The sequence below is a fragment of the Vulpes vulpes genome, chromosome 1 (assembly GCF_048418805.1).
Source record: "Vulpes vulpes isolate BD-2025 chromosome 1, VulVul3, whole genome shotgun sequence".
NCBI lineage: Eukaryota > Metazoa > Chordata > Mammalia > Carnivora > Canidae > Vulpes > Vulpes vulpes.
This window is the reverse complement of record NC_132780.1, coordinates 111,421,874-111,433,586: the sequence shown is the minus strand read 5'-3', so window position 1 is coordinate 111,433,586 and position 11,713 is coordinate 111,421,874. Positions and strand designations below refer to the sequence as shown.

At 39.5% G+C, this 11,713-nt stretch overlaps 1 protein-coding gene across 1 annotated transcript; it reads left to right on the top strand.

Moving 5' to 3' along the window:
* The first annotated feature begins 6,778 nt into the window (after positions 1 to 6,778).
* On the top strand, positions 6,779 to 8,378 carry RETNLB (resistin like beta). Its single transcript, XM_025990629.2, has 3 exons — positions 6,779 to 6,944; positions 7,446 to 7,523; positions 8,124 to 8,378. Exons 1-3 carry the CDS (start codon positions 6,824 to 6,826, stop codon positions 8,249 to 8,251), a joined length of 327 nt encoding a protein of 108 aa, XP_025846414.1. The 5' UTR covers positions 6,779 to 6,823; the 3' UTR covers positions 8,252 to 8,378.
* Positions 8,379 to 11,713: the final 3,335 nt, after the last annotated feature.

Here is an 11,713-nt window from a genome sequence, read left to right as displayed (position 1 = left end):
CTACCAAATTTTCAAACTCTATTTACATACTAAAAAAATAAAATAATATAAAATGAAAAGTAATCAGTGGATAATTGGATGGCAGAGGAGATAAAAATTGTAAAACAAAAAAACAAAAAAACAAAAAAAAACTTGCCTCCACATTTGAGTCATCAGGAAAAGAGTGTTCTCTTAAGAAGAGGATAGCTTCAAGGAGAGAAGAATGTTAAGATTCTACTTAGTTTATCTACAAATTTTGGAGGGACAAAAATCTTTCTTCTTTGTGTAGGAGCTACTGAATATTTTCAAGGAAGCTGAAGTGGAAGCTCTAACAAGCAGTAGTTCATCCCTGGCAACATCTTAATAGCATAAGCAATGACTGCCAAGGGCAGAGAGGAAGGCAAGAGGCAGGGAGCATTGTCTACAGAGAATATAAAGGCAAGAATAAATCTGAGTAGGGGATCCCTGGGTGGCTTAGCGGTTTGGCACCTGCCTTTGGCCCAGGGTACGATCCTGGAGTCCAGGGATTGAGTCCCACGTCGGGCTCCCTGCATGGAGCCTGCTTCTCCCTCTGCCTGTGTCTCTGCCTCTCTCTCTCTCTCTCTCTCTCTCTCTGTGTGTGTGCGTGCGTGTGTCTCATGAATAAATAAATAAAATCTTAAAAAAAAAGAATAAATCTGAGTAAAATTCTATTCAATTTTTATTAACACCATACCCAGGAAATTCTAAATAATGTCAATGGTGAGATACTCCCACAAAACATTGTGTGTTAGTCTAAAAAATTGCTGTGATTACAGTTGAGTTTTAATAATATTTATACAAGCTTAAAATTAGTGCATTTTATTTTCTTATCCTTTAATAAGCAGTGTATTCCTCATGGAAATTAATTCAGAGAATTTCCAGTTATATGAGTAGCCTTACATATTCAGCCTCAGCTATTAACCTTCATTTTTTTAAATCAAAATATAGTTGATGCACAATGTTACATTAGTTTCAGGTGAACAACATAGTGATTTTACAAGTCTGTATGTTATACTATATTCACAGGTGTAGCTACCCTCTGTCACCATACAATGTTTTGTTTCTCTTGCCGTTGACTCTATTCCCCGTGCTGTATTTTTGTTCCTGTGACTTATTCATCCCATTGTTGGAAACCTGCATCTCCTTCTCTTCTTCACCATTTTTCTCATCTTTGCCTTCCCCTCTCCTCTAGCAACCATCAGTTTTCTGTATTTATAGGTCTATTTCTGCCTTTTGTTTGTTCGTTGGTTGATTCATTTTTTAAGCTTCTTTTTTAGATTCTACATTTAAGCGAAATCATATGATATTTGTCTTTTTCTGACTTGACTTGTTTCAATTAGCATTATACCCTCTAGATCCATCCATGTTGTCACAAACGGCAAGATCTCATCCTTTTTAATGGCCAAGTAATATTCCATTATATATATAATATATACATACATATTTATTTATACATATATATACACACATATTACACACACATACACCCCACATCTTCCTTATCCATTCATTTATTGAGGGATGCTTGGCCTGCATCCATATTTTGTCTATTGTAAATAATCCTTCAATAAGCATAGGGATGCATATATATTTTCAAATTAGTATTTTTGTTGCCTTTGGGTAAATATACAATAGTGGAATTACTGGATTTTACAGTATTTCTATTTTTAACTTTTTGAGGCACCTCCACAGTGGCTGTCCCAATTTAACATTTCCATCAGCAGTGCACAAGGATTCCCTTTTCTTTACCTCCTTGCCAACACTTATTATTTCTTGTTTTTTTGAGTCTAACCATTCTGACAGGTATGTGATGATTTTTCATTGTCGTTTTGACTTACATTTCCCTGGAAATTACTGATGTTGAGCATCTTTTCATGGGTCTGTTGACCATCAGCGTTCCTGTGGAAAATGTCTTTTCAGATCCTCTGCCTATGTTTTCACTGAATTACTTGTTTTTTTGGATATATCAGATGTATCATTTGCAAAGATCTTCTCCTATTAAGTAGGTTGCTTTTTTGTTTTGTTCTCCTTCACTGTGTAAAAGCTTTTTATTTTGATGTAGTCCCGATAATTTATTTTTGCCTTTGTTTCTCTTGCCTAAAGAGACACGTCTAGAAAAATGTTGCGAAAGCCAATGTCAGAAAGATTACTGCCTATGTTTTCTTCTAGAAGTTTCATGATTTCAGGTCTCACTCTAGCCCATTTGAGTTTGTTTTTATGTATGGTGTTAGAAAGTGGTTCAGTTTCATTCTTTTACATGTAGCTGTCCAGTTTTCCCAACACCATTTATTAGAGAGACTTTTTTCCATTTTATATTCTTGCCTCCTATGTCATAAATAAATTGAGCAGATAAGCATAGGTTTATTTCTGGGCTCTCTATTGTGACCTATTGACCTATGCATCTATTTTTATGTCAGGACCATAGTGTTTTGATTATTATAGCTTTGTAGTATATTTGAAATCTAGAATTGTGCTACTTCCAGTTCTTCTTCCTCAATATTGCTGTGGCTATTCAGGGTCTTTTGTGGTTCTATACAAATTTTAGTATTATTCTAGTTCTACAAAAAAAAAAAAAAGCTGTTGGTATTTTAACGGGGACTGCATTGAATCTGTAGGTTGCTTTGGGTAGTATGGACATTTTGACAATATTAATTCATGATCCTGGAATATCTTTCCACTTGTGTTGTTCTCAATTAACTTCGTCAATGTTTTATGCTCTTCAGATTGTAGGTCTTTCACCTTCTTGGTTAAATGTATTGCTAGGTATTTTATTCTTTTTGTTGCAGCTATAAATAGAATTGTTTTCCTGATTTCTCTTTCTGCTACTTTGTTACTAGTATATAGAAATGCAACTGATTTCTGTGTGTTAATTTTGTATCTCACAACTTAACTGAATTTATTTATTGCTTCTAAGTTTTCTGGTGGAGTCTTCAGGGTTTTCTATGTATAGAATCATGTCAACTGCTAATAGTAACAGTTTAGCTTCTTCCTTACCAATTTGGATGCTTTTTACTTCGAGTGTGTGGGTGTATGACTGCTATGGCTAGGACTTCCAGTATTATGTTGAATAAAAGTGGTGAGGATGGACATCCTTGTCTTGTTTCTGGTCTTAGAGGGGAAGTTCTCAGTCTTTCAACATTAAGTATGTTAGGTGTGGGTTTGTCAAATATGGCCTTTGTTATATTGAGTTATCGTCACTCTAAATTCACCTTGTTGAGAATTCTTATCATGAATAGATATTGTACTTTGTCAAATGCTTTTTCCGCATAAATGATCATATGGCTTTTATCCTTTCTCTTGTTAATGTGGTGTATCATGTTGGTTTGTGAATATTGAACCAACTGTGTATCCTTGGAGTAAGTCCCACTTGATTATGATGAATTATTTTTTAATGTATTGCTGAATGTGGTTTGCTAAGATTTTATTGAGGATTTTTTTTTTGCATCTATGTTTATCAGGATATTGGCCTATGGTTTCCTTTTTTCTGTAATGTCTTTATCTGGTTTTGGTATAAGAGTCATGTTGACCTCATAGAATGTGTTTGGAAGCCTTCCTTCCCCTTCTATCTTTTGGAATAGTTTGAGGAAAATAGGAATTCGCCTGTGAAGCCATCTGGTCCTGCACTTTTGTTTGTTGTGATTAATGATTCAATTCAATTTCATTAACAGTTATCAATGTCATCAAATTTTCTATTTCTTCCTAATTCAGTTTTAAAAGATTGCATGTTTCTAGGAATTTATCCATTTTTTTCCTAGGCAGTTCAATTTATGGGCATATAATTTTTCTTAGTACTCTCTCATTATCCTTTGTATTTCTGTGATATCAGTTGTTACTTCTCTTTCATTTCTGATTTTATTTGTTTAGGTCCCCTCTCTCCCTTTTTTTTTTTTTAATGAGTATGGCTAAAGGCTAAGCCATGTCATGTATTTTTTCAAAGAACCAGCTCCTTAAAAAAAGATTTATGTATTTATTTGAGAGAGAGAACATGAGGGTGAGGGGCAGAGGGAAATGGAGAAGCAGACACTCTGCTGAGTGGGGAACCCAACACAGGGCTTAGTCTCATGACCCATGAGATCACAACCTGAGCCAAAACTAATAGTCAGAGGCTTAACCAACTGAGCCACCCAAGCGCCCTTCAAAGGGTTTTAATGTAATTAACCTTTTCTATTTTTTTAATCTCTATTTCATTTATTTCTATTCTATCTTTATTATTGTCTTCCATTTACTAACCTTGGGGTTTGTGATATGACTTCATTTCAATTTTTTAAAAGATTTTATTTATTTATTCATGAGGGACACAGAGAGAGAGGCAGAGACACAGGCAGAGGGAGAAGCAGGCTCCTTGCAGGGAGCCCAATATGGGACTCAATCCCTGGACCAGGATTACACCCTGAGCTGAAGGCAGACACTCAACTGCTGAGCCACTCAGGTGTCCCTCATTTCAATTTTTAAAGTAAGTTCATAACACTTCAGAAACATTCAAGTTTGTTTTTGTGTCTACAACTCCTATCCTTCTATGTATTCCTGCAGTTAAACAGTTTAATCTAAGTAAGAAATGATAGCCCAGTGAGTAAAAGGATAATTAACAGTATTTAAATTACACCAATTTGGTCACTCTATATGATTATGTAGGGTTTAATTGTGCTTAAAATTCTAAACTCAAAGAGTGCACAAGCTATATTTTTCTGTTTGGTTAAGTGCAAATTTTAATTCACACAAAAACATTATGCTGAATTTAATCAATAGCTTTCAAATTGACATTTTTTCTTTTAATGTTTTGTTTGTTTTAAAACTAGAGAATGAATCAAGAAATGATTATTACTGACCATTACATAACTATCGCCGGAACTAATTTTATTATGCAAAGGAGAGGAGTGTTAGGGTGATCCCCTCGGGGTGTCACTTACACCAGGCATGCTGCTGACCACAAGTGTTGCCCAGAGGCTATGGTCACTCGTCCTGTCGTCCAGGCTCATTATAACCGAGTATACTCTCTTGTGATCCTGTTCTCTTCTCTGTCCCTGCCATTCTCAACAAACCCACTAGTCAATGCAGCGGAAATCATATCTTAATTCAACATTCCTTTGGTCATCCACTTCCTTGACTTTCTTGACTCCCTTAAAAAAGTATTCACTTCTTTTATTAAATTATCTATGCTATTATATTCATCTGTATATTGGTTACTCTCAAATTTATATCTCTGACTCTCACCTTTCCCATGAACCCCAGACTTGTGTACCTGACTCCTATGCCATGGCTCCACCTGGATGTCTGATAGGCATATTATATTGACCATGATCGGGACGCCTGGGTGGCTCAGTGGTTGAACATCTGCCTTCAGCTCAGGGCCTGATCCCACGTCTGGGGATCAAGTCCCACATCAGGCTCCCCTCAGGAAACCTGCTTCTCCCTCTGCGTATGTCTCTGCCTCTCTGTGTGTCTCTCATGAATAAATAAAATCTTTTAAAAAATAAAATAAATTGACCATGAACAAATAGAATTTAATGTTTTTGCCATATTTGTGCTGCCCCAGAGGTTCCCCTTTCAACAAATGGCATCATGCTTCAACAAGTCATTTAGAATATAACCTTGATCTTTCATTACTGTTTCTTCTATACCTCATGCCCACTGCATCAGTAATCCCTAAGAGGCTCAATCTTCTATATATAACCCAAATCTACCCAGTGCTCACTCCGTCCCTGGGAGTGATAATTAAATCCCATGTGCCCCATCCTAGGGAATAAATTACATATGAGCCCAATATAAGGGACTATAGAGATCTACTCAATTTGTCAGCCCCACTAGAAAGGGAGGTCATGCGACCCAGAACTGAACAATGAAATACAAGGGGAAATCTGCTTGAGTTTCTGGGGAAGAATCTTGCTTCCAAAATGAAAAGGCAAAGCCTTCAAAGAAAATGGCCTTACTCTAGTCCTTTCTTCCTGCTCAGGATCTTGGCTGGGGGTGTCATGATGCCTGCCACCTTGGGACTATGAAGAAAGAAGATCAAGCATAAAAATCCAGTGAACTGAGGATGGTAGGGGAAAAAAGGGAAGAGATCAAGCTAATAATGACTGTCTTGAACCTCCAACAATAACCTTGCAATCAAACGCTAATGCTTCTGGTTAAGTAAATATTAAACTTCCCTGCTTGTAAACCAGTGATAATCTGGTTTTCTGTTACTTTCCCACAGATGGGACTAGCCAGGGTCTATAGAATGATGTCTAAACAGATGATATAGGGTCATCTAAAGTCACCTCTTCCTGATGAAAGATCAAACACAAGGCCTATTAATATGCGGCAGTTAACAGAAGGCTTAGGTGCTGGCCTTATCCGGTTACTGAGAAGAAAGGAGAGGGAGGAACAGAAAGGCAGGAGGACTCCCCTTGGCAGAGAACCAGAGGAAAGGCAGCTGCTGCTTGTCATGGACCCACTGAAGTTTATCATAGTTGTGTGTCACACCCTGAGCAAGCATTTCTTGGAAAATATACTTGGGAGTGTGTTTGAATGTTGTGTTTGCTTGTGTGTTGAGAGGTTGGTGCAGGTCAATGCCACAGGGTATAAAATATCCTTTCCTACCAGTCTTTGCAGGCCTTTTCTGATCTCGGTGAGTGAACTTGCTCGGCAGCCAGCCTTCCTGATTCTTCAAACCACTTGGGAGAGATCCAGGCTCTTCCACACTGACACCCAAGTTACTCTATCTGTTCTCTCTTGAAACTCTCCCCGAGCTCTTTTTCCTTCCTTCCTTTCAGACAATAGTGGAGGTCAAAGATGTCAGCTTTCTATCTTTCCTTCCAGGCCCAGGACACTGCCATTCTACAGGATGAAGACTACTTGTTGCTTCCTTCTCCTCATCCTCCTCCAGCTGATGATCCCAGGGACTGTTCCATGTTCCTTGGACTTCATTCTGGATACAAAGATAAAGGAAACCCTCAGTGGCTTAGGTAATTGACTGGGAGTGGAGAGTGGAAGAGAACCCCTGATCATGCCTCTTACTCCTAAACCTAATTTCTCTATTCCTTCACCAAATACCCAACCTCTATGAAGTCCAGTCAAGCTTAATTTTCCTGCCCAGGGCTCTACTCCCATATCGTTTTTGGATTCCTGACTAAAACTTCAGATTTCCCTGGTAATAATAGCCTGATGACTTTGGTGATGAGGAGAATAGTTATAACTTATGAACACTTATTGTAAACAAATTATGCAAAGCTTTACACAGATTACTTCACTTGACTTTCACTTTATGAAGTAAGTACAACTATTACTTTTATTTTACAAATGAGGAAACTCAATGATAAAAGCTAGTAAGGACACAGTGACACTTCTGAGGTAAGGACAGACGCATGATCAAGGACACAATGACACTTCTGAGGTAAAAGGAGTTGTGGAAGGGGATGATGGGAGACAGATATCACGGGCAATACCCTTTCTTCTCTTCTATTTAGAGTTACATCCTTCCCCAACACGAAGGTTGTCATGTGTCAGTGTCAAGAACTCAGGCAGACTGTCCTCCTGTCCTGCAGGTGAGTAACTCCATGAGGAGGAATGGTGGGTAAGGTGCCCTGTACCCTCCCCTGACCATCCCCCAGCATCTATACTTTCCCCCTGTCTCGTGTTTGTATTACCATGGGGCAGAGTCATAATTCTGATTCCCAGAGATCTCTTGCCCATTCTCATTCCCTTAACAGTGCTACTGAGGGCTCTTGAGTTTCGGCCTCTTCTCCTCCCACCTTCCTTTCATGACCTCACACACCAGCCCTCCTTCCCTCAGTTGTCCTGTTACGATCTGTCACCTCCAATTCCCCCCATCATTCACCTCGCTTTCCCGATCTATTCTCTTGTTTGGGTGGGTAGGGCCAGCATCAAGGTAAATATATCATGAATCTAAGCAAAGAAGTGCTCAGGCCTCTCACTTTCACAGGTCTCTTCCATGGCCCTACACCTAAATTTGTTTTAGTAATTTTTGTATTTTTTTTCTCTTAAAGAGGGCTCTCAAAATTGAATGAGCTCTCAGCCCCCACAAAACTTAGATCTACCACTAGGCTACGCAGAAATGAAAAATGATAGGAGGACACCTCCCTCCTCTCAAAATCCAAGGGTCTATGTGTCATGTGCCCATGCAGGGATGATTGCAACTGGCTGTGCCTGTGGCTATGGCTGTGGTTCCTGGGATATCCAGGGCGAAAATACATGCCACTGCCAGTGCAGCACTATCGACTGGACCACCGCTCGCTGCTGCCACCTGACCTGAGGGGGAGGAGGACAAGAACCCAATGGTGTGACCATGACTGTAATGAAACCATACACCTGCCTCAAACTGTCCCTTTCATTTGTCACAACCTGCCTCTTGGGTAATAAAGACAATTTTTATATCTCTCTGTGTTTGTATTTTTTATATTACTGCCCCTGGCTTAGAATTCTTCTAGCTGAAAATTTCTCCAGCATCCTAATTACTCCCATCTCAGCAAAGATTAGGAAAAAAATGGGGAGAATGGGAAAAACTGAGATTGATATCCCAGACTCACAGTTCCCTCATTGTTTAACAAAAGGACAATGACTGTGTCAGGTGTTTTGCTTGGTACTAGAAGTACAGAGGAAAAAAAAAATAACATGCATACCCTTATGGAGCTCACTGAGTAGAACAGTGGGTTCCAAATTGAGTGCAGGCAGGCTTTCCAAGGTGGAGACAGGTAAAGACAGTTTAAAAAGAATAAATTTCTAGATTCCTAAACTTATGTGTCAGAGATCTATTTTGATCAAAGTGATGAATATGCCATTGTCTTTCTCGTCCATAACAAAAGAAAAACACAGCCTTTACCTGCCATAGAATCTTACCATGAATTCATCAGCTTGGGGTATAAATATCTGCAAAATAGAAAGGAATGATTCAAAATATTGGCACCAAGGTTGAGTGATCCGGTGACTAGGGTATCAAGTCCTTTTACAATTTGTGAGACTTCCAGTGTTTAACGCAATATCGAAGGAGGGTATCATCCAGTTATCAATTGGTAGACCACCAAAAATAATTTTTAATAGTAAATTGCAGTAAAGTTTTTTAACAAATAACTCAAAAGAAATTCAAACAAAGTGAATGATATTACTACAATAATTTTTTTTCCCTCCCTACATACTTATTTATGAAATTGTCATCTCAAAGCTTGTAACTATGAAAAGAAAAAAGAGAAATATACTTGGCTCCAAACTTTATCTCTCTCTAGGATTATTTGTTCATGGGTATATAAACTACTCAAAGAAAAAAAGCAGCTCCATCTCTCTAAGAAGCATATTTCCAAAATATACTGTTTGTGTTTATTACTGTAACAAAATCTGTTATAAATGTTTTTGTTCAGTTGTGTACTATTAAATCAGTGTAATAATAACTCAATACCCCTACTTATGGCAAGTAGAGTGAGTTTCTTAAAATATAAACCAAAGTCATGTCACATTTCTGACCAAATTACACATTCTAGTGACTTCTCATTACACAGAAAATAAAATCCTGAGTACTTATCGTGGCCAACATGATCTGCATCTAGCCTCTGGGTCTATCTCCAGCCTCATTTCTGATCCTTCACCCTGACCACATCTGAGTCCTTTGTATTCCTAGAAGCAATAGCCACATTACTACCTCAGGGCCTTTCTACTTCACATCCCCCAGATAGTTACATGGTTCTCCACACACAAGGTCAATCACCATTATTTCAGAGAAGCCTTTCTGGCATGTTCTATCTCTTATCTTTTTATCATTTTTCTTTTCTTTTCTTTCTTTTTCTTAAACTCTTTTTTTAAGATTTTATCTATTTATTCATGAGAGACAGAGAGAGAGAGACAGAGAGAGAGAGAGGCAGAGACACAGGCAGAGGGAGAAGCAGGCTCCATGCAGGGAGCCCGATGTGGGACTCGATCCCAGGATTCCAGGATCACGCCCTGGGCTGAAGGCAAGCACCAAACTGCTGAGCCACCCAGGCTACCCTTTTTTCCTTTTTTGATGCTTTTTAGTCTTGACTTCAAAATATGTATTTATCTGTTAATGTATTATCTCTCCCCTTGGAACATGTAATCCATGAAAGACGAAACTTTGTCTAATCTGCGCATCATTGAATCCTCAGTGCTTAGAATGGCAGCTGGCCCATGGAGGAGCTTCAATGAACAAATGAATTAGTCTGTTAAGTCTGAGTCAGCTCCCTCTCTTGCCTTCTCTTCCACTTCCTGTGGTCACTGAGGGACAGACACTGTTTTACTGGTCCCAGGATCCCACACTCAACGTGCCTGTGGAAGAAATAACTGTACCTCAGAGGGCACATCTTTCAAAGAAGAGTCAGAGTGAAGATGGAAACCAGAGACGTTAGCAACAGCAGAAGCAGAAGTTGGATTTTGTAGCTCTGGCTGATGTGGTTGCCCACTGAGTGGCCAATTTCCCCTTTCTCTGTGTGGACAGCATCCTGGTTTCACTCAGAATGGTACTGTGCCCAGTCCTCAGGGATAAATTATTGTTTAAGTCAATAAGGAGCTCCTGCTCCTCTTGGCCAAATATTCTCTTTCCTAGTCACCTTTGCATGGCGTGGAGTTGGAGTATGTACCCAAAATAGGCCAACAACACAGAGGAGCACTCTGTTTGGGTCTTCTGAGAAAAAGTTTGATTCCTGGATGAAAAGAAGAGACTGAAAACTGTCCATGATAATTTTGTTGCTTTGGATTTGGCTGTGAGGACGTGAAGTCTGGAGCTGTGACCATGGAGTTAGTCAACCATCTTGTTATCTTTGAGGAAAAACTCTAAGGATGGTAAAGAAGAAGACGGGAAAGAATCTGAAGCTGCTGGAACAAAGAAATTGAAAAAAGCCTAGTATCGTTAAAACCTAATTTTTTCATAAGTAACAAATCAGTGTTTATACTCATTCATTTTTACCAGTATTTATTGAGTTCCGCTGTGGGACAGGCAGTGGGATACAGTGGTGGCCGAAAAAGGCAAAAATTACTGCCATTCATGGAGCTTCCATTCTATTTTTTTTTTTTTTTTAAGATTTTAACTATTTATTTACTTAGAGCTGGATCTCACAACCCTGAGATCATGACCTGAGCTGAAATCAAGAGTCTGACACTTAACTGACTGAGACACCCAGGTCCCCCAGTGGAGCTTCCATTCTAATTCCAGGCTTCTACCAGCTGGGATTTTTGTTACTGTCCCATGAACAGAATTGGTCAAGGACAATGTAATATAACTCAGCAGATGACAACCAGAGTTCTAAGACCACACCTTTCTGCCTCTTCCTGTTGAAGGAGTCAACAAAAGGTCTATAAAGTGAGATGTTAGCAAACTTGGCAATTCCTGGCAAGGTAGTTGCCAGGTTTGTGGGGCTGCCAAGAGAGGGGAAGGGGGGAAAAGACAAAGGTGGAAAGGCTTCCCCAGCAGAAAATGAGAGCAAAGGCAGCTTGTCCCTCTGTGGACACACTGGAGAGTGTTTCAGCCTCTTTCTGAAGGCTGGACCCTCCCCGGCTGCCTTAGATCCCAAATACTGTGTTGGTTGGTGGAAACGAGGGAATGCCCTCGCCACACGCTGCCAGGGTGAAAACGTCTCTGCCCTCCCAACCTTGGCAGCCCTTTCTTAATCCTGGCTGTGGGAGTGTGACGCAGAGCTTTCTCCCCTGACATCTCTGCCTGTCAGGAGTGCTGCCAAGGGATCCGGGCTGCCCAGTCCAGTTCTTTCCTAGTGAC